This window comes from Balaenoptera acutorostrata, chromosome 9 (assembly GCF_949987535.1).
Source record: "Balaenoptera acutorostrata chromosome 9, mBalAcu1.1, whole genome shotgun sequence".
NCBI classification, from domain to species: Eukaryota; Metazoa; Chordata; class Mammalia; order Artiodactyla; family Balaenopteridae; genus Balaenoptera; species Balaenoptera acutorostrata.
The window spans coordinates 74,678,057-74,702,470 of NC_080072.1; the positions used below are offsets into that span (position 1 = coordinate 74,678,057).

At 37.7% G+C, this 24,414-nt stretch overlaps 1 protein-coding gene across 9 annotated transcripts in view; it reads right to left on the bottom strand.

The window, feature by feature from the left end:
* The window catches only part of MTMR2 (myotubularin related protein 2), a 108,809-nt gene that overhangs the window by 71,934 nt on the left and 12,461 nt on the right, over nt 1-24,414 (bottom strand). For 2 of the 9 annotated variants that reach the window (XM_057552538.1, XM_057552539.1), the window contains one exon: nt 12,367-12,439. The exons of the other annotated variants lie outside the window; for them this stretch is intronic. In XM_057552538.1, the coding sequence (XP_057408521.1) occupies nt 12,367-12,386 (20 nt within the window). In that variant the 5' untranslated portion in view covers nt 12,387-12,439. The remainder of the gene's footprint in view (nt 1-12,366; nt 12,440-24,414) is intronic. 9 annotated transcript variants of the gene reach the window in all.

Consider the following 24,414-nt stretch of genomic DNA (forward strand, 5'->3'; position numbering starts at 1 on the left):
CCTCAAAAAACTGTCAGTTCATTTTTTTATTGGTTTTTTCAGCTTTACTGAGGTTTGATTACTAAAAATTGTATATATTTTAGGTGTACAACATGTTTTGACATATGTATACATTGTGAAATGATCACCACAATTAAGCTAACTGAAACATCCATCACCTCACACAGTTACCTTTCTTTTTCTGGTGAGAGAATTTGAGATCTACTGTCTTGGCAGTTTCAAGTATACAATACTGTATTACTAACTACAGTCACCGTGCTATATATTAGGTACCCAGAACTTAATTTATAACTGAAAATTTGTCCCTTTTGATCAGTATGTCCACTTTTTCCCTCTCCAGATAGGATTTGAAAACATTTTCTCTCACTTGGTAGGTCACTTTTTCGTTTTATTTTTTCTTTTGTTATAGGGAAACTTTTTGTTTTTGATGTAGTCCCAATAGTTTATTTTTGCTTTTGTTGCCTGCACTATTGGTGTCAAATCCCAGAAACCATTCTCAAGACCAACACCAAAGAGCTTTTTCCCTATGTTTTCCTCTAGGAGTTTTACAGATTCAGGTCTTACTTTTAAATGTTTAATCCATTTTGTATTGATTTTTGTGTGTGATGTAATACAAGAGTCCAATTTCATCCTTTTGCATGTGGATATCCATTTTCACCAACACCATTTATTGAAGAGTCTATCATTTCCCCACTGTGCATTCCTGGTGCCCTTTCAAAGGCAAGTTGACTGTATACATGTGTTGTTCTATTTCTGGGCTCTCTATTCTGTTCTAATGTCTATGTGTCTATTTTCTTATGCTGGTACCATATTGTTTTGATAACTATAGCTTTGTAATACAGTTTGAAGTTAGGAAGCATGATGCCTCCAGCTTTGTTCTTCGCGCTCAAGATCGCTTTCGCTAGTTCAGGTTTTGTGTAGTTCCATACTGACTTTACGATTGTTTTTCTATCTGTGAAAAATGCCATTAGAATTTTTATGTAGAATGCATTGAATCTGTAGATCACTTTGGGCAGCAGTGACATTTTAACAACATTAATTCTTCCAATCCATTAACATACGATAACTTTCTATTGATTTGTGTCTTCTTCAATTTCTTCCATCATTGTTTTATAGTTTTCTTCGTACAGGTCTTTTACCACCTTGGTTAATTTTACTCCTTAGTATTTTATTCTTGTTGATGTTATTGCAATGAATTTGTTTTCTTAAAGTCTTTTTTGGAAAGTTCATTGCTAGCATACAGAAACAACAGATTTCTGCATGTTGATTTTGTATCCTGCAACTTAACCTGAATTTGCTTATTAGTTTTAACAGTTCTTTTGGTTCAGTTTTTAGTGTTCCATGTATAAGATCATGCTATCTACAATATGTTTTTATATATTTATACAATGTGAAAATCATCTCCCCCAAAATAAACTGTCACTTCACTTAAATGAATGAAAATGGCATTCCACTGGGAACACTTCAAAATTGTTTTTTCGAATACCAACATCTCTTTATTTTATTAACTATTTCAAAGTACAATTGTGTAATTTTTTTTGTATCCAAGAATCTATATTATACAAAGGAGCAGTCATAAGAATTCTATTATCTAGTTTTATAATGCAAGGAAAGAGAAATTGATAGGCTGAGAATGATTTCTTCCTTTTTTCCTGTACCAATTTCTGAGTAATTAAATTCCATGTGCATTAAAATAACAAGTAAAATAGACAAACTTTAGGCACAGTACTCTAACAGATATTGTTTGCTGCCTGCTCCATATATATACACACCCCTTTCTTTCCTGACTTTAGTGAGGACAGTTTGTGGCCAGCCCAAGATGACATACTTGTTTTTGGCTCCCTTGTGTCTAGGAAACAATGTGACACAATTTTGGCCAATGAGATTCAAGGGGCGGTTTGTTAATTGTTATGGAAGCCTCTTATTTTCTTAATAAAGGGGAGCAGAAATAGCAAGGCGGTCCTTAACCTTTCCTACTTTCTCTTGCCTGGACCAAGAACGTAAAGCTTGGATATACTGTGGCCATCCTGTAAACATGAGCAAATGCTGGCTTGCGAAGGACACAAAAGAGCATAAAGTCCTTTCCTGGTAAGCAACTGAATCTACACCAACAACTCCTTACTTTGGGAATTTTGGTTATGTAAAATAAATGAAGTTCAATTTTTAAAATCACTGTAATGGAGTTTTCTATTCTGTACAGCCAAACACAATTTTAAGTGTTACAGCAATCAACACCTCACAAAGTCTATTTTGAAGAAGCTGAAATGCATGGTACTATTTTTTATGTATATGACCTTCTGGGAAAACAGAAAAAACATGTAAAGGCAATAAAACACAATTTGGAATTATGGGTAGTGTATACCTAAAAATAATAGTTATCGGTAGGAATATTATAGCATGTACCATTAAGACATCAAATAGTTCTTTAGAGCCAAAGTATGAAATAAACAAATCTAAGAGAAATAAGATAACAAACAAAAACAGGTCTTGGCAACTAATACTTCGCAGTCTCAAAGAATCAGTCTTTCAAGCAAAAGTGTGGAAAACAGCCTTTATTTATTAACTTCTCTTTTCAGATACATATAAACATGGGTAGATATTGTGATGTACACTGTTGTATTTGAATAAGCACTAAAAGGTTTTAAACTCCAGGCAGGCAACGAGGGGCTGGAGGGTACAAGGGTGGGAATGCTTGTGATTACACAAATACACATACCACCACCACCACCACCAGAACTCCTGAAAGTTCTGGTATAATCATGAAGTGGCTACTCAGACTGAAGGTGGCCACAGAATGCAGTTCTTATTCAGCAGTTATTTTTCTCCTGTCATATGGGCTCTATGCATGCTTCTGACCACCATGGCTACTACAATAATACAACCTAATTTCCACTGCTCTCTTCCATTTCCCCACTGCTCATCTTGAGGTCAAGCTCTCTATGTTGACCTTTTATGAACTGTTCCACAAACAAGCTCTATATTTCCCTGAATTCATACCTTTGCTCATGCCATTCCAAAAACAATGCCCATTTATCCCAATCTATTTATTAACATCTTACTTACACTTTAAGACCCGGTTAAAAGGCTAGCTTTTCCAAGAAATCTTCCCCAGGTCTTCCAGCTGGAACAAAACTCTCAGTCGACTACACTTCTGCCTATACTCTATAATGGCACTTAACACTTTCCACATTAGACTAGAGCTCTTTGGCTACACAGCCTCCTCCTTTTTAAATTATAAACTGTTAGAGAATAAGAATCTTGTAATTGGCAAGGCATTTGAACTCAGAGCAAAGATTGCAGTCTGCTAATCTCATTAAGTAACCAGTGCCACTTTGGTTTTCCTAGGCCCATAAACTTCACTACATAAATTTCAATCCAAACATTCCTGCTATCCTTGTCATCCTGAACTTCTTCAAAAATGCCAGACCTTCTAGTCCGACTATGTGTTTTCTCCATCCATTTTCCCTGCCCAAGTCTTCCTTCAGCTCCTAACTTTTCCTAACCTTTATACTAGACTTTTTACTCCATACTGAATAAATTCTCTTACATCTTCAACCAAATTCTCCCCTCCACCTCTTTGCTTCAACTGAGATCTCCTTCCAGGAATCCACTTCGCTGCAGCCTTTTCTAGAGAAAACTTTCTTGTCCCACATCTAAAAAGCCCAAAGGTGAAGCCAGCATTTCCCCAGCTCCTTTCTCATGCTTCTACACTAGTATTACTTTTCCATCTTCATATATAAAAGCCTTCTTCCTCTGAGGTTCATGGGATTTCAGTATAAAACCTCTCTGTAACTATCATCCACTCACCTTTTAATTACTCCTCCTCACCCAGTAAGAACTTTCTAATCTGGCTCACTTTCTTCTCTAAAGCTTCTTTCTACTCCAAAGCTTCTTTCTACTCCAAAAGTGCCTTCATCATGGGAATTTTAATGCCCATAAGGGCAAACCAGCAACAACCTAACTCAAAATTCCTCACTTCCTACATCCCTCATCTATATCCCCACCTTAGCAATGTGCTTCTGTAGTCACACACCGTACTCTATCATTTCTGGAAACTACCCAGCCTTTGTAATCTTAAACTTAAGGAAACCAATATCTGACCACAGATGCTATTCTTTCCAAATATCTCACTTTCTTAACTTTCCCTTCATCTAATCTTCAACCTGGTGGTGACACCTCATCCCTCAACTCCTCCATTTGTCATTATTATCCTTCATGCTTTACTGCTCTCTCTATCCCCCTTCACTTCCTTCCCCATCCAACCTGGAATACACAGTAACATTTTATACTCTCTCTCGCCAAACCCTCAGTATCCTTATATCCTTATCCACTGACCACCACTTCCCTAACTAATCCCTAAATTCAGATCAATATATTAAATAACTATCTACCTTCTCCTGCGCTAATGGAATAAATCTTCACATTGGAGCCATTTAAAACTTATGGTTAGAAAATATTAGCTAGGCCCTGGGCAGTGCTCAGCAACACTCCCATTTACCAAGTGATTTTTCTAAACCATCACTATCTTTTCCCCAAGCCAATCACATCCAATCAATCCAAAGTCCTGTACAGTCTACCTCCCTATCATCTCTTGAATGCATCCTTTTTTCTATCCTAATTTTTACTGTCTTAGCTCGACACCTCTTCCCTCAACTACTCATCCAATATATCATCCCAAACTAATACCAAAGTGATCTTTCAAAAACAGATCTGATCCTATCATTCCTCTGCTTAAAACCTGTTTTTAAATTGAGATATAATAGACATATAACATTATATTAGCTTCAGGTGTACAGCATAATGATTCCATGTTTGTATATATTGTGAAATAGTCAGAGTTAAGTCTTGTTAACATCCATCACCATGAATATTTACAATTTTTCTTCTGATGATAACTTTTAAGATCAACTCTCTTAGCAACTCTCAACTATACAATACAGCATTATTAACTATAGTCACCATGCTGTACATCACATCCCCATGACTTTATTTCATAACCAGAAGTACTCTGACCACCTTCACATTTCACCCATTCCCTCCTACCCTAATCCCCTGCCTCTGGCAACCACCAATCTGTTCTATGTGAGTTCGGTTTTTGTCTTTCAGATTCCACATATAAGTGAGATCATACAGTATTTGTCTTTCTCTGACTTATTTCACTTAGCATAATGCCCTCAAGATCCACCCATGTTGTTGCAAATGACAAGATTTCCTTCTTTTTATGGCTAAATAATATCCCGTTTCGTGTGTGTGTGTGTGTGTGTGTGTGTGTGTGTGTGTGTGTGTAGCACATTTTCTTTATCTATTCATCCATCAGTGGACCCTTAGGTTGCTTCCATATTTTGGTTATTGTAAATAATGCTGCAATGAACATGAGGGTGCACATATCTTTTTGAGTTAGTGTTTTCGTTTTTCTCAGATAAATATCCAGAAGTCGAATTGCTGGATCATACAGTAGTTCCATTTTTAATTTTTTTTTTTTTTAATAATCTTTCCTCATTCCCCCCATTTTTTTTTAAACAGGTTTTTTGTTCTATGTTTATTTATTTATTTTATTTATGGCTGTGTTGGGTCTTCGTTTCTGTGCGAGGGCTTTCTCTAGTTGTGACAAGCGGGGGCCACTCTTCATCCCGGTGCGCGGGCCTCTCACTATCGCGGCCTCTCTTGTTGCGGAGCACAGGCTCCAGACGCGCAGGCTCAGCAGTCGTGGCTCACGGGCTTAGTTGCTCCACGGCATGTGGGATCTTCCCAGACCAGGGCTCGAACCTGTGCCCCCTGCCTTGGCAGGCAGATTCTCAACCACTGCGCCACCAGGGAAGCCCCCATTTTTAATATTTTGAGGAACCTCCATCCTGTTTCCCATAGTGACTGTACCACTTTAAATGCCGACCAACAGTCTACCAGGGCTCCCTTTTCTCCACATCCTCACCAACACTTGTGATGTTTTGTCTTTTTGATAAGAGCCATTCTAACAGGTGTGAGGCGATATCTCATTGTGGTTTTAACTTGCATTCCCTGCTTAAATCTTCAGTGATTACTCACTGCCTACAGAATGGAGCCCAAACTCCTTAGCACAACACTTGAAGTCTTCCATGATCTGGCCTTTGTTCTACACATCTAGCTGGAGCTCTTATTCATCTGAACCCATTGGGAACGGCTTGCAGATTCTCTAAGTTCTTTAGCTATTTCATGCATCTGCACCTTTGCTAACCTTGCTTAACTCTGCTGTCTTTGCCTCTAATGTCCTTCATACACTTCCATGCCCTCTTTGCCCATCCATCTTGTAAACATGACTACTTCTTCCTTCACTGTACACTGTACATATTTCTATCATAATACCTGTAACACTGTATTGTACTTACTCATCTACGAGCTCCTCTTCTCAGACACTTTGTTATTGCTTACTATTCCAAGATCCTTTACCACAGATTGTTTCCCTATCTTGCTCACAATAAAATATGTAAAGCGTCTAAAAAAATGTAGCACCACGTGTAAGTATCGATATTAGCTGTAATTATTTATGACAAATGAGTGTTATTACACAGAAATTACCCCACCCCAAGTAAGATTAGCTGCAGAAATTTAAAAATTATAATAGCAAAGTTGCTGTTTCACCTCTCATTAATACTACTTTCAGCTGTGACATATTACAGGTCAGAATACAAAATGTCCCCTAGTGACTGCACCCACAGATTTACTGGGGGAGCAGAGGGGACAGCAAGAACTACAATTAAAGACCTGGTATTCACAAAATAAGGAATTATGTCTTTTGGACAACATTATGTTGGAAGTATTAGAAAAATGATTATTTTTCCCACTATAAGGGCATGTGTGTTGGCACTGTGGACGCAATTTAAAAATGAAGTCTGTCGTTGCCATGAACTGAATGGTACCCCCCCAAATTCTTCCACTGAAGCTCACTATGAGCCCCAAAGTGATTATGATTGGTGACGGTGCTTTTAGGAGATAATTAAAGCTAAATGAAGTCATAAGGGTGGGGTATAAGTTAACATCAATAGGGTTAGTGGCCTTATAAGAAGAGGAAGAGAGAAAGCCTATCATTGCCCCCATCCCTACCTGACTCTGCAAGCACACAGCAGGAAAGGCCATGTAAGAAAACAGCAAGAAGACAGCCACCTGCAAGCCAGTCAAAGAGAGTCCTCACTGGGAACTGAATCAGCCAGCACCTTGATCCCAGACTTCCCAGCCTCTAAAACTGTGAGAAATAAATTTCTGTTGTTTAAGCCACAAGTCTATAGTATTGCTTTGTATGCAAGCCTGAGCTGACTAATACAGTCATAGAGAATAAAAGTCATCAAAGGAGTTTCTCTTGGATATACTGATAGAAGTGAAAGATTTCCAATTTGAAATTGATAATATAAAATAAATTTTTTTTATACAAAAAAAAGCTCAAAAGTTCTGAAAAGTACTAAAAAGGACATGGAGTCCTACCAAAAGAGACCTAATTATGTCATCAGAAATAACTTTTCTCTGGGAAAAATATGAGTAGAAATTAATGTTTATGTTGCCTATTATGTTTTCCACAGAACTACCTTTCCCAAAACTGTTCACCCCAACTTGATAGACACTCCAACTGTACGAAGTCATTTCCATCAAGAAACAGTTTATATTTTCTTTTCTTCTTCCCTTCCTTTCTTTCTCACTGAATATGGCTTTTATTTCCCATTTTCATGTCTCACTCTAGCTCAATACACTTTTGCTGAAAAAAGCTGGAATCAGCTCATAACTGGATTCACTCAGGGATGTCAGTCTCATCACTTTGTAATATATAATATTCAAATCTACAAGAATAATGTCCTTCAAGCATCACTCCAACAATCCTGTAGCACTTGTATTCATTATGATGAAAGTGCGTCTACTGGTACCCAACTGCCTCCAAATCAAATTAAATCTCGTAATAGCTTTCAGAGTGCCAAGGCTCTCCACCATACCTACTTCTAGCTCAAGTTTACATTTTACTCCAGCCAGACGAACCTGTTCCTTGCCACTGGTCATGAGAATCAGACTCTTTCTCTGTTTCCGCTCCGAATAGCTTTTAATTTAGTCTCAAACTGTCTTCTCTTCTGACCAACTCTGGTTTTTAACCACCTCAAACTTATCTTGAAGGTGCATTTTCCACAATAAACCAGTCCTAAGTTATTCTTACTGATTCCTTTCAATAAGTCTAGTCATTCCAACACCTTTGCATTTGTATTCAGTTATGTTTACATTGATGTACTATGCTTATACTGATTCATTTTTGTCTATATTGATTCACTGTATAATGCACATATACCTTTAAAAATTTTTTAACAATTACCAAACCCTATGTACAAAATACTAGATTACAGAACAGCCTCTGCCCTTGAGATTTCAGCCTGATAAGAGGCATTATACCACATAAGCATATCAATAATACCATGAGAGGTACAAACAAGGAGAAAAAACTCAAAGGAAATGGTAATAATTTGAGGGTTAGAGAAAAGAAGAAATACATTAAGTTGAACCATTTGAAATTGCTGTTTTGTAGGTAAAATGGTCAAATATCAACTATTCCACACGGCTCGATGTGTTCAAATGCAGGAGAAAGAAATTCAGCTGGGCCTTTAAGGAAGGACTGCAAGGCACAGGTCAAGCCTTTGCAAATCACAAGCACCCCCTCCCACCTCCTCCAACACACACACACACACACACACACACACACACACACACAGAAATTTGTAAAAAGAGTTTTGGAAAGTATAGGGCGTATTTTGTGAATAATAAGTCACTGACTCAAACAAAATAGATAAAAGGCCTGGTACCAGAACACTGAGAATCCTAAATGCCAGGCTTAAAAACCTTGCTCAGAAAAGGCAAGGGGTTCACAATGAGAAACCACTCCACACCCTCTAGGGTGGCTAAAATCAAAAAGACAATAACAAGCGTTAACAAAATTGTGGAGAAACTGGAACCCTCATACATTGCTGATGGGAATGTTAGATGGTATAGCCACTCTGGAAATCAGTCTGGCAGTTCCTTAAAAGGTGAAATGGAGTTACCAAATGACATAGCAATTCCACTCCTAAACATATATCCAGGACAAATGAAAACATGCCTACTTAAAAAACTACACAAATGCACACGGATGTTCACAGCAGCATTACTCATAATAGCCAAACAGTTAAAATGCGCCATGCCATCCCCCTCCTTGAAATCCTTCCATGGCTCCCCACTGCTCTTACTTACCTTAACCTCAAGTAGCTACATGATCTGCCCCTGCCTCCTTCTCCAGCCTCCTCTTGTACATCTCTCTCTCTCCTTGCTCTTCTGTCCAACCACAGCGGCCTTCTTTGAGATCCTTAAATAAGCTGGCACCTCTGCAGGGAGCCTAGTTCTGCAAAACTCCCTGACTAGTTCCTCTAAGACTACAAACTTTAAGAAGGAAGAACTGTCAATTTTGCTCACCATTCTATTCCTAAGACCTAGCATGGTACCTGGTATAGAACAGGCACTCAAGAAATACTGCTCAAACTAATTAATGAGTGAAAAAATGAGAATGATCAAAAGATTGAATTATTCTAATCAAATTCATCAGAGGCCATGACTAGAACATAGACAAGATGAAAAAGAAATGTGGCAAAGGGGGGCTGGCGGGGGGACAGAACAAGGCAGGGGAAGATAAACCGAAAGTTTCATTTTCCTTCTGGAGTTCCTGTGCATATGTTACTTTATATACCATATATAGTACTCCATTTCCATTGAAAAATTTCTTAGGACACTGGAGCAAATATTTTGTTAAGGAGGCTATGTCTTAAGTGAACGACAAATAATCCTTAAACAACTGGTGGGAATTGTTTTTTGACTGTTATTTCCACTGGAATGATTAAAGAAAAAGTTGGGAATTAAGAAACAAGGATACTTAACAGCAGTATCCATGGCCAAGTGACTTAATCCCCACTCCCCATTACAGTTTCATTATCTGTGAAAAGTACCGATTAGACTATTTTAATGGTTAGCTTTTTGATGGTCAGATACCTCTTTGAAAAATCTCATGAAAGCTATTCCCTGTATTGTTTACAATGTCAGGGACTTTAAGGTTAAGAACCGTGGCCTAGATTATTCCTTTTAGTTCTAACATAGTCCAGAGCTTCAGAAATGAGTATTCTGCCTTTTGAAATATTCACACAATATCTAGATAAATACTGAAAAATTAAACTGATTGTCCAAAAGGTATATGTGTATGTAAGTGTATATATATGTATGTTTTTTCTAATTAGGTAATCACAGTCTTGAATATGAAGTTAAGACTCATAAACTAAATAGAAATATTCCAATATTGTATTTCATACAACAGAGTCAAAAGGAAACTAAATCCAATAGCTATACTTATTTCAGGAACTCTGGGCTATCACTGTGTAAATTCAACGCCCCTGATTATAGATAAACAGAAACGATACCCTATCAAGAAATATAAACCACAATTTCTTTAAATATTTTCATTGGTTTTATATTAAGTGATTTTATCAGAAGCTATATCTATCTTTTAAAATACACTTGAAAAATATTCTAATTTAGCTAAGTAATGATTCTTTTTCCCTTTTTTTCTTTTTAACTAACTACAGAAGTCTCCCCCATAATGTCATTTCAAGTACAATGGAAAGACCTTCACTGTCTGCCTCCCTGGCCCTACCATACATTATCAACAGCTTCCACCATTAGGGTTTCTGAGCTTAATGATTCTATTTCAAACGTCACACATTTCAAAACATACCTGTAATAATTAGGGGGAGATACCTCCTTAAAAATATACATACGGTTGGCTCAATAACTCTTCTAAATAAATAATTTCATCAGAATGAACTGGAACACAAGAATATAAACTCAGTGACTCAGGAACATCACCCTTGCCAATGCCCAACATGGTTATGTTACAAGGCTTCTTATTCTGTGATTCGTACACTTAATCTAACCTTGTGGCCTCAGGACACTGGAACTTGTTATTAGCTTCAGTGGCCTGACTCACTGGACTGCCTCTCCTCTGCCAAGGTGAAAAACAAAAACGCGTGACTTGGAGTAATCTTGGCACTTGCGTTTCTGACAGCACACTCATTTTTCTTTCAAACACCGCATGTGGTTTTCCTTCACAAGTCTCTTTCCAAATCTGAAGGCCATATTCCATTTCTTAAGAGTTTAGCTACCTTCTACATTACAGCAAATGGTCTATCCTCAATGGTTCCATTTTCTTAGTACCCACTCGTTCCCTAATTCCTTCCCATCTGGCTTCTGCCTCTATGAAGCCCCTAAAATGGCTCCTTCCTATAGTTGCTAATGACCTGATTATTTTTTTAAAAAAGGTCTTTTCTCAGTTCTGATACTATAAATTCAGCTCTCTTCACTAGCATATTCTTTTGGTTATCCCATATCTCAGTTTAATTTCATCAATACTCTTGAGCATCTACTATATGCAAGACACTACTGTTCTAGGAACTACTAAAGATACAGAGAGAAATAACACAGGGTTGCTGCCCCTAGTGAGCTTTCACTCCAATGTACTTAATACAAGTACAGAAAAATCACAACACAATATAGAATATGAAAAATGAATGAAATAAAGAACTTAGGGGTTTGGAAATTGGAATGCTCATATACAGCTTTAACTTAGGGGCTTGAAAAGGGTTTTAAGAAAGAGGTAGCATTTGAAGTTAGACTATAGAAGAGGTTCAACACCTTCTCAACAATTTCACTAAGCAAAAGAACAATATGAAAAAAAGAAAAGAAAAAGAAAGAATTAGGAAATTCAGGGCATATTAAAGCTATTATAAGAGGCAGACCACTTTGGTTGAAGTGTGGGATACTTGTAAGGCTCAATCAGAGATATGCCAGAAAAGGTAAGTTTTGATTAGCCTGTACAAGTTCTAAAAAATAAGCTGATATCTAGATATTTAGTTCTGAAAGCAGTGAGAAGCCACTGAAAGCTTCTGTGCTTTCGGAAGATCATTTTAACAATAGGTCAAAGAATGGATGACAACAGCAGGAAAATCTGTTCGAAAACTATTAGGAGACCTCCTCAAGTCAGAGGTACTAAGGGCCTAAACTAGCAGAAAAATGAAATAGGACTGGATGCAAGGCACACTGGAGACAGAATCAATAGAACTTGGCAACTGACTTGACATGATGAGAGCAGGAGAGAAAAGGGTCAAAATATGAACCCAAGTACTGCTGACTGAGAAACCAGTGTGCCAAATTAGAGAGCAAGAAAAGTAGGTAGTTTGGGGAGCTAATGAGTTTCATCTTGGAATTTTTAAGACTGAGGTGGCATCAAGGCATCCACAGGGAAACATACGCACCCCATGCAGCAGTAGGCCAAAGGATTTTATATTTTACCTGGTCATGCATTTGTTCATCCATTCATTCAGGCAATTTTGATTTACTGCTTACACTGTGTTGGATGAGCGCACTGTGAAGATACATGCGATACGGTAACATTAGATGTGCTCCCAAATTAAATCTTCATGGGAGAGGCTGACTCCTATTCAACTATCTATGAAACTGACTGTGATAAATGCTATAAGAGTGGTTTAAAAAATACTATAGAGTAGAAGAGCAAAGGACTGAGTGCGACTGGGAAAGGTTGAGGCAGACCTGAAAAATGTGTCATTTTGTTATGGACAATGGCCTGTTAATAGGATTTGAAGGTAGAGTGGAAAAGTAAAAACATTCCACACAGAGAACAGCAAAAGTAAATAGATTACTTGGGGAAACCTATGTGACTGGGCTTTGTGGATCATGGCAGGGGTGGAGGCAAGAAAGGCTGAGCTATGTTCTATGAAGAAACCATAGAAATTGTGGTTCTATGAAGGATACCATAATAAGAGTTCAGATTCTATTCTGTAGGCAATGGGAAGCCATCAAACATTTCTGAGCATGTGTTACATAATCAGTTCTATGTGCAGAGAGAGATTCTGCTGGCATCATGGAGCACCAACTGGGGGAAAACCTCTAGAGGAAGTCAGATTAGTTAACAGGCTATTGAACGAAATCATTAATAGACATTTGGAACAGGCCGCACAATGACAAAGACAGGAAATACAGAAGAAAGAGCAAATTTGAATGGGGTATGTGAAAATATGCAGTAGATTTTGATGTTGTTGAACTTGAAGCTCTTACAAAGTACCCAAGTGTTCATTAAGTAAGTGGAAGTACAAAACTTTTCCAGTTTTGAAGTTCTTTGGAGAGGTTACAGTTAGGTGACAGATAAATCCATGAAACTGAATCATGTAGCTCAGGGACAGGATATATAAAGCAATAAGAGATTTGAGATTTAGTGAACAGAACTACAGTCATTTTCACAGGATACAGACTGGAGATAGAAGTCTAGAAAAAAATGGTCAGAGAGATGAAAGAATCAAGAGAAAAAGTTTAGTGAAAGCCAAAAAGAGTGTTTTAAATTGGTAGTTCATAGTACATAATAATACTACAAAGAGGTCAAGGAAAATAAGAGAAAAATCCAATGGAATTATTAATAAGATATGTAAAATAAATTACTATGTCAACAAGATCTATATGTTTTAGAAACAATAATCTAATAGGAATGAAAAACTGAGGTAATAAGGCATATTGTCTCTCTCTCAGTAAACTTAACTGTATCCAAACCCACTCTTTCTTCCTATCTTAGATGATAACACATCCCTTCTCAGGTTCAAGGCAAGTCCCTCCTCCTGTGTTCTTCATCCTGCCCCATCCTGTCATCTTCAGGAGAGGAGAGTGAGTGTGTGTTTGTCTGTGTGTGTGTGTGTGTGTGTGTGTGTGTGCGCGTGCATACACATGCACAGACTTTATACAACACTGGATATTCAGTAGAAACTCAACACTGATTTGCTGAATCTATGTCAGGTTCATTAATAACTCTACCCTCTACTGCTCTCTGGATGTCATGTGACTTCAGGAAGTTTCTCTAGTTCTTGCCCTCCTTAACTTCTCTGCAATATCTGACACTCCTGGCACTGCCTCCCTATTGGGATTCTTTTCCTCTCTAAATTTCTGCTGTCATTAAAATTTACTGGCTTCCTCCAGGTTCTTTTCTTCCAGTTGCCCCCTAAATATAGATTCTCTTGAAAGTTCTGACCTTGGCTCTGTTCTCTGTCCTCAGTCTCTCTCTGAAATATCATGGATTCCCACAGCTTCAGTTATCACCTCCGTGCCAACGATTTTCAAACATCTTTAGTCTTCTCAGTCCCACATTTACAAATACTACTAGTACTATCTGGCCCCACCCTCTCTGTCTCCAGTCCTATCTCTCACTCTGATCCTGTCTGGCTACTGCCCACACCTTACAATGACACTAAGCTGCACAGTAAGCAACCACAGTTATACCAAATAATAGTTTTTAATTGTTCCTTTCAAATGCAAGTATAGGCACCAGTTAGCCAACTATTCTGTTAATTAGCCAGTTAATTAAAGAATATTATAACTTGCAAGGACCTCCAAGATTTTAGTGAAACGCCCCTCATTTACAGATAAAATACAGCCCAGAGAAGTGAAGTGAATGATTTGAAATACGATACCGAATAAGTGGCAGAGCCAGATACATCAGGTCCCATTTTGACTAAATCACACTGCTTCTGATACGGAGTACAGAACCAAAAGGACAAATACCCTCAGGGTGTTTACTATCTAACTAGGGACATGAAACAAATGCACACACGCACACACAAACACACACACCAATATTTCTATCACATAAGCTCACTGTATGAAGATGAAGTTCAGCTGAGACCAATCAAGGAATGCTCCCTGGAGAAGATAAAGCTGAACTGGATTTAGAAGTGGGTTAAGAATAAAACAACCAGAAAGCAGTTTCTTTGGGTTTCTTTCCCATAATTTTTTTTTACGTTTCTGGACAATAAACACAAGGAACATATTCAATATGAGAAGACTGGATTGTTCATTAAATCTCCCATTTAGAATTCAGTATGAAAAGGATGTGATAATAAAAACAAAAATAAAAAATAAAATATACATATATAATGAGGTGAAAAAAAAAAGAATTCAGTATAAATCCAAGTGATATTGTAGGATCTTGAAAGTAAATGAAAGCTCCAGTGACAATCTACTATTATCTCAGAATGTTACTGTTCCCTGACTCCTCATCTACTTTACTGTTTAAGACTGCTTCATCTCCTTTTACTCCACTACTCAGCAGCCATGTGGCTGTGGGCAGGATGCTCTACCTAAGTCTCAGTTTCTTTATGTGTAAAATGGAAATGATAAACTCTACCTCATATAATTGATCATTCATTCAGCTCCTTGTGTTCCAAATAAGACCACCCATTCCCCCCAGCCCCCAGCCCCCATCAGTAGGAGTTATGAAAGGACATCAGAAATCCAAGTGCTCTGGAAGAGTAAGACTCTGTGCCTCCATCTCTCCATAGCCTCCCCAACATCACTGGCAAGTGAAGAGTAGATCCCAGAACTGTGAGTGATCTCTACAGGACTTCACCCTTCCCTCCCCCTCGGTACTCAGTCTCCCGACATTCCATCATCCCATCTTAAAAACTGTAAGGACTAACTTCATTATACCCTTTATCTCTGTTTACAACAGTTCCCACAAGAAGTCAGAACCACCAGACTAATTCCCTCCTCTCATCTCATCTTCCATTCACTCCGCCCCCAACTCCTGTGCTTCTCAATTTCAAGGTCAATCATCAGCAAAATATCCTCTACCTTCCTCTCCCTTAAATGGTCTCTTTACCTTTTACTCTAACTAAAGCCTGGTTTTTCCCCCTGAGAACACTGCTCTCCCTACAGCCCTTTCAAATGGAAAAACAAGCCCTCTTATTTTCTCACCAATATCTCTCTCCCACAGCTGGGTCTGGAAATTAGGCCTTATTCTCCATTGCCACTTTCAGACTATTCTTCCTCTCCATGTCTAAAAACCCCAATCATTCAATCTTATGTCATCAGGCTACACTACCTTCTACCCTTCCCTGCTGAGGTCAACGACCAGTCTCTAACTCACTCTCCCTCACTCCTTGAAGAATTAGCTTCAGGCTCACCCTGACTCTTTCTAATATCAACACAATTGCCATAATTCTTATTGATTTCAATATCCATATAAATGAATATTCCAACACCCTGGCCTCTCAGTGCCTTACCTCCTCTCCACCAATGATCTTGTCCTCCACTCTACCTCAGATCAGGATCACACCCTAAAACACTGGCATTCCCTATTAACTGACCTCCATAATTTAAATTTCAAACGTTCTACTACCAGCTCATCTCTCTAGGATCCTAGCCAACATCTTTTAATTGTTCAATTCCACCAAGGCCTCCACTGTTCCTACTGTCTTTCACTGTCTCTATTTCATGACCTTATTTCTCTTTCCCCAACTTATTAAATTCTATAGCCTGTAATTACAATCATCTCTGGTCCTTGCTTGCTTCATGGTACTTACTTGGCAACACCCAAATGCTAGTTAAGCCAACTCTCTGCCTACTCCAGATCTGTACCCATACAGTTGGATTAGTGTAGAGAAAAACACACAACCATACAGCCTGGACTCACTCTGAATACATGATCACTCACCTCAACCAAGCCCTTAATATTGCCCAGCAAACACACTACATTTCCCTAATCCATATGTTTTCCCATTCTTCCAGACAACTATTTCATATGGTCTTTTCTTTCCTCATCCTCTACCATCCTCTCCGTCTTGAATTTAGTAGGTGATCTAGATTCCCATTTCACTGAAAAATATAGAATTAATCAAAAAAGATCTTGCACAGGCTCCCTCAACTACAACCTCTTTGCATCAGGGCATACGTACTGTGCCTTTCTTTCTCTTACTGTAGGGAAAGCATCCATACTTCCATCTAAAGCCAGTTCCTCCACTGAACTATCTCCCCTCATCTTCACAAGAAAATCTCTCCAGCAATTCTTCCCTCTGGTTCCTGTATCATAAAAATTTTCCTCTCTTCTCAATCATTCCAGTCAGCATAGAAACATGCTATTATTTCTCTTAACTTACCCTCCAGATACCACTTCACTTCTCTGAGCTTCCTTACAGCAAAACTCCTTGAAACAGATGTCTACTCACTGCTTCCAATTCCTCACTTCTCATTCTCTCTGAACCCACTTCCAACGGGCCAACAAAAATGCTTTTGTCAGGCCATCAGGAACCTCCACTTTGCTAAACTCAATTGTCAATACTTAGTCCTCATCTATAAGCAGCATTTGACATAGCTGATCCTTCCTTCTTGAAATACTTTCTATCCTTGGCTTCCAAAACACTGTACTCTTATGTCTACCTCACGAGCCCTTCTTCCTCTCAGGTCTCCTGTAGTGATTCCTTCTCACTTCTGAACCTCCTAACACTGGAATACCCCTAAACTCTCAGTCCTTGAAACTCTTATCTTCTCTATGTACACCTCCCCTCCTTAATAATCTCATCCAGTCTCACAACTTTAACATCTCTAAATTGATGAACCCAAATGTATAGCATTATCCCACACTTTTCTCTTGAATTCCAGATTCCAATAACTTATTTATGTAACACCTCCAGGTGAACAATATGACCCAAACCAAATTCCTGCTCTTCTTCCTGAAACCAGCTCTAACACCTTAGTAAATGTTAATTCTATCCTTCTATACTTTCTTGAGCCAAAAACTCTGGAGTCAACTTTGACTCTTCTCCTACACTACATGTTCAATCCATCAGGAAATCCTATTGGCTGCACCCTCAAAACATGTTCAGTATCCAATCACTTCTCTTTCCTCTTTGGCTACTACCATTATCTCCCTCCTGGATGATTCCAATTCCCTACAAACCAGTCTCCCTGCTTCTGCATCCTAGTCTGTTCTTAATACAGCAGCCACAGTGATCCTTCTGAAACATCTGACATAGTCACTCCTCTGCAAAAAACCTTCCACTACCTTCCCATCGCACTCAAAACAAAAGCCAAAATCCTTAATACGGCCCAAAAGGCTTTCACATCTGCCCCCACCCTTACCTCCCTGACCTCATCTTCTACTATTCCTCCCCTGCTCCTTTGCACTATAACAACACAGGAGCCCTTGCTGTTCCTCAAACACACCAGGCAAGCTCCCATTTCAAGTCCTTCATATCTTCCATTACCTCTATCTGTAACTCTCTTCTCCTAAATATTCCGTTTCTTCCTTTACTTTCTTCAGCTTTTTTGCTCAGATGTTGCCTACTTAGTGAGACCTTCCCTGGCCATTCTATTTAAAATTGCAAACAACTCCAGACCCACCCACTCATTCTCTATTCATCCTCCCTGCTTTATTTTTCCCAAAACACTCATTGCTATCTGACATATTTTTTGTTTTACTTATTTATTTTCTGTTTCCTCCATTTAGTTAATACTTGCTGAGTACTTACTTACCACATGCCAGGAACAGTTCACATACTGATAAAGATTAAATAAAATAATGCATGCAAAGAGCTTAGCACATTACCTGACAGAAACACCTTAACAATGTAAAATACTATTTTTATCTAATGGAGGCTGGAATGGGATGCCACCTACTGTCATCAGATAACACCAGTTTAACAGAATGAGGTTAAACACAGGGCTGGAGAATTAAAACAAATGAAACTCTAACAATTTTATCCTTAAAGAAGCAAGGAGCTAAATTATCCATAATCAGATAGTCTCTGCCAGAGAAAATGTAATACAATTTATTTAAAACATAACAAGAGGGCTTCCCTGGTGGCGCAGTGGTTGAGAGTCTGCCTGCTAATGCAGGGGACGCGGGTCCGAGCCCTGGTCTGGGAGGATCCCACATGCCGCGGAGCAACTAGGCCCGTGAGCCACAACTGCTGAGCCTGCTCGTCTGGAGCCTGTGCTCCGCAACAAAAGAGGCCGTGATAGTGAGAGGCCCGCGCGCCGCGATGAAGAGTGGCCCCCGCTTGCCGCAGCTAGAGAAAGCCCTCACACAGAAACGAAGACCCAACACAGCCATAAATAAATAAATAAATTTTAAAAAAAAAAACATAACAAGAAAGCAAAAATAACTTCTGGAAAAGGAAATTTCATATTTCCCCTCTAGCAACCAGTTCCAATTATTAAATCACTGTTGGAAACATAAGATCCTTTCTGCTTTCAACACAAATGCTGTGTACTATGTCATTTCATGACCAAAAAGGGATGTATACCATTTAGCGTTTAATAGTGGATTATTGTAAGTAACCATACTGCAAAGCACCTTCACAATATGAAGCATGGGACACTTTGGAGGATGCTAACACATAAACTATTCTCTCACCCCAACTAGGACATGTAAGCTTAAGCTACAAGAAGAGAAAGGAAAATTAGGTCTCGTAAATCATGGAATGTCATTTAGCCTCTCAGAGCCTCAATTTCATACTGCAAAGTAGGGATAAAAATACTGATACTTGTTCTTATCTCACTGGATAGTTCTAAAATAATGTGAAAATGCTATCTAAGCATTAAGATTCTTTTATATATAAACACCACTACTAAGGGGGGGCGGGGAGGGACCAGCATCCAACAACTGATAATGTACTAAAATATGGAAAATGAAGTTATTGTTAAAATGTTTAAGATACACATGGGGCTATCTAAGAAACAAGGCATCTTCTCAGGAAGACTTTCCACATTAACACCATTCCTTCTGGATGACTCCTTGGATATATACCCCCCTCATCACATTCATCATTGAGTCACAGCTATTTCTTACAGTTCTTTGCTCATGTTTTCAAGCAAGCTTACGTTTTCTAGTTAGGTAAAATGTACAAAATAAATGCTTATGTACCAAGAAAACTTCCCAAATAAAAATCAGAGCTCCTTGGAGATTAGCATTTAGGACATATACATTATATTTAAAATGACAGCAATAAAATAGTAAGCCAGACCTATTTACACTAAAATAATTTAAAGGAATAACTGATTTATAGGAAAAGACATTAAATAAAGAAATATTTGAGATGATCAAATCTATCATGACCAACAGTAAAAGACTCGTGGAAAAGTCACCAGATGTCCAAAAAAAAAAAAAAAAAATCACATCATCTTATTTTTGACAAAAGCCAAATTGGATAGAATTTGGGCACGCAAATGAAAAGATGACATAGAGAGTCACAGGTTCATGGTCCAAATACTTTTTTTTTAATGACCATTAGTTTCATAACAGTTTCACAGAGTGATTTCAAAGAGTCAAGATGAAAAGAATTGTGGTGTTACTATTCAAATTAAATTATAACCATTCCATGGTATCCGCTTTAATCACGAAATGTCACCTGCCCTCAATGACAAAAAGGATTTTTCCAAATGTATGCTTAAATGAGAAATACAACTATGGTTCCAAACTAAGCAATCATTCTCCACTATCCATATTCCATTTAATTGACAGGCTACCAAAAGGGTCATTTCCTATACCCAATGCCTCTTTTCTTTGACGAGAGTGATGTCCAAAATGGAACAGGAAGTGTTGAGGAAGTGAGGGCTTTGTGAATGATGACATTCAAGTCATAAGGAAGACTTGAGGGGTGGAGCTGCTACACAAGATGGTCTCAAAGTTCAAATCTAAGGTTCTATGATTCAGAGCATAAAAATACTAGAGATAAAATTCTAGGATTACAAATGAAGAGTTATGGTTCTAACTATTGGAAATATTTGCTAAACTGGATTTTACCATTTTTAATATCCCTTTCAGCTCTTGATAGTCATAATGCCCCCAACTCTCCCCTCTTATACACACACATGCGTACATACATAGAAATAAACTATTGTCCCATATGAAAATGTTATTCAAAGACTTCTCCGTCAACATTATTTCTTACGTATACTGCATAAACTTTCCCCATAAAAAGGCCGTCACACAGCACCAACGTCGTAAAATTTTATTCATTTTCAATTAGTGTAGGCACTTTTCTGCCCAAACCTTTTATCATAATTGTTATTAAGAAATAGTATCGAATTATAATCATTCTGTTCCTATAAATCCTTTAATGGAGGTACAAAAAACCACTGACAAGGTTCAAATACCTAAGCCATAAATAAATACAACATTCCCTGGCCCTGGATAACCTGCAAGTTATTAATAAGGTTCAGAATAATGGAGAGGTAAATGTACTTCGGAACAAAAACAATCATAATACCTCAAGGGTAGGCCAAACAATTTCTGCCCTCAAGAGCAGTAATGTCTGTACTTAGAAAAGTGTGCTATGTCAAAAAAAAAAGTATAAATAAAACACACATTTTAGAAATTAATAAAGTTGTTATAGAGAGAATATGTTCTCAAAAGCTATAAAACTGATAAAAATATAACCAGCACTGAGGAATACTCTTGTTACTAATACTAATTATTCTTTATACTTATTCATATGTAGACTGCTTTTCTCAGGAGGCTCAAAATACCTCAGAATAAAACTGCGTTATATTCTAAATTCTGATTCATTGTATAATCCTTTGGAAGACCAGTTAAAGATTATATGAACATGCAAACAATTTACATTCTCACATGTGCTTATCCAAATTTGCAGAGCCATGGTCATTGTAAATGGGAAACCATTCTCAGTAGAACTCCCCTCTTTAACCTACTTCTTATTCTACCCTAAACTACATTCTTCTCTTTATTCCTAATTTAAAGGAATCAAGTCAATATTATTTAAATGTTAACTTCTGGCTCCACAAAATAACCAAATGAACATACACACATACCTATGAAAGAACAGAACTTAGCTTTATAGTGACTAAGAGAGGCATAATACAGGACAGCACTAGTCATACTATTTTTCAATAGTCCTGCCACTATCTCAGCCAGAGTGATGCAGTTTTCTTTCCACCACAAGATCAAAACAGAAATCCCATCATCTGACTCTTAGTCATTCCCACACATTTACTGGTCTGCTGTTATTGCAACAGAATATCTTTTTCCCTTGCTACACTATTCCTAAGAGCAATGTTCCACCCTTTTGGTCTCAAAAGTTCTACTATTTCAAAGTGTAGCATTTAGGCAAACAGAGTTATACAAACTAATTATTGGTAGGAAGATAGAAATTACTCTTTATACGCTTTTCAAAATATATAGTATTAAATAAGGTACTCTCTACTTTTCAATTTTTTTGTTTGTTTCAGTTAGATTTTTTTTTTGTTATACTTATTCCTGAGAATTAATCAGGCTAAAAACTTGCTAATTATGACAATTATGTCTAAACAAATGAATTTTGGTCCCTACCACCAAAGTATTTCTTGCCTCAATACTAGTGAACTTACACGCATCCCTGGTAATGCTGCAAAGGCAGAAAAACCTGTCTCCAGATAGCAGGGGTCACTTATCAATTCCAAATATTCCCATGCCTCAAAGTACCCCTCAGCTTCTTCAAGGATGGAGACTAAGAATCTCTACCTCCACTAAAGGCCTCCTAGCCATCTTCCCTCTGGCTCTTCACACTCTTCCCCTCCATTTGCGGGGCAGGAACTTCCTAAGTCTCCTATTTCATACCCTCCCTTCTCATAGACATTTACTGACATCACCAATGTATCATGTACTGGGGACAGTGTTGAAAACAGATTCATTTTCTTCAAGGGACTTATGGTCTGAGGAAGATGCTGGATATCTAAGTATCTCATAATAGTAAAATGTGGGACTGAAAGGATATAAAGGATGCAATGGAAACACAGAAGAGAACACAAAGCACAGAGCACAGATGCAGAAGTGCTCGGTAGCTGAAAATATGAGCTGCAGGGTCACAAGGACTTGGTTTCCCGCTTAGCAAATAATAATTCAGGCAAGTTACTTAATCTAACTTCTTTCTTTATAAAATAAGGTAACGATATCTTATTAAGATCATAGTAAGGATAAAAAACATGACCTGTAGAAAGCAATTCGTACTAAATACTTAACTTGTAGAAAGCGTTCAACGAATAGCACCGTGGAAATACAAGAGTACCCTTGTCAGAAAGGAAAACAGTATGAAATCAGAAATAAGGGTCTCCTTTTAAAAAGGAACCCACTAATTAAATTAAAATGAAGCAAAGCCCTTGGCCCTAAAAGTACTTTTCACTCAGATGTACACTGTAAAATGTCCTCATTTGACTAAGATAACTAAACGTATAAACTTTTAAATGTAAAAAAAAAAGTCTTAGTTAACGGATGAATCACTGAATACTAAGCACAAATATCAAGAGGAAAATTTTTTAATATATATAAATAGGTACATATTATACACATACACACACACACACACACACACCCTCACACACATGCATACATGCATCCTATGTAACTTCTGATAGATTCAAGCAGAAGACTGGCCCAAAGCTTCAATCACAAAACCAATTCCATCACCAGTATTTTTCAATGTAACTGTTAGCAAAGCACTGACCCTCTCTGACTCTGTTGGTTTGCTGGACTGTTAATGGAATTAACATTACTTTATTGTCAATTACACCAACACTGGTGGTATTTCACAATAATGAACAGAAAAATAAAATTCAAGCACTAAAAGATGCCAAAAATATAGTTATACTCCTCTTAATTCTCCTGATTTAACATTTCAAAATCCCATAAAAACATTTCTAGCAAAAGTGAAAAAGTGTGTCTGAAAATTAGGGATGCAGATAAACATACCAACATTTTACACTCTTAATTCAAAACAACCTGGAAACAAGTCACCTATCTTTCTATATATCCTAGTAAACAAATGCCTCCCGAGGATTTAATTTCTTTTATTTCCAGTCATTACTGATTATAATCATTACAATAAGATTTAAATCACTTGCCTTATTTAAACTGCTTCACTCCTACTGCCAATTCAATTTTTCTTCAGTATTCCATGGAAAGAAAAGGTTCTTTTCAAAAAAGTATTCTCCTGTAAGTAATGTCCTGAGCACATACATAGCATGTTTGCCCAAGAACATTAAAGAATGTATTCTGACTGTGAACGAGCTTTTCTAGAAATGCAAATTTTGCTGTCAATACTTACACAATGGACTACAGTGCATAAGCACTGTTCATGCTCTATTAGTCATTCTGTTGGAAATTTTATTAAAAAAAAAAAAAAGGCCTGCAGTGTGTATAAAGCACTTAGGATACAAAAGACGTATTGTCAGAATATTTGCAGGATCTCCAAAATAGAAAAACAACTCCCCCAAACAAATTAATTACAGCTTATAGTAATTATTTTTTTAAATGCTACACCAGAAACCTGAATTTCTTAACTTAACCAATCTACAGTATAAAAGAGATGACATAAGTGATCTTATCATCATGGCATCTGATTGACAGATGAGAGCCTACATTTTGTATTCTTCAGAGAAACAAAGGGGATCTGAGCTCTGAGACAGCTGGTACAGTGCATGTTGGCACTTAGTCTGGAAAATCCCTAGGTTCTGAGGTACACATGACCTTGGATACAGTTTAATTTGTATTATTTTATTTTCAGGTCT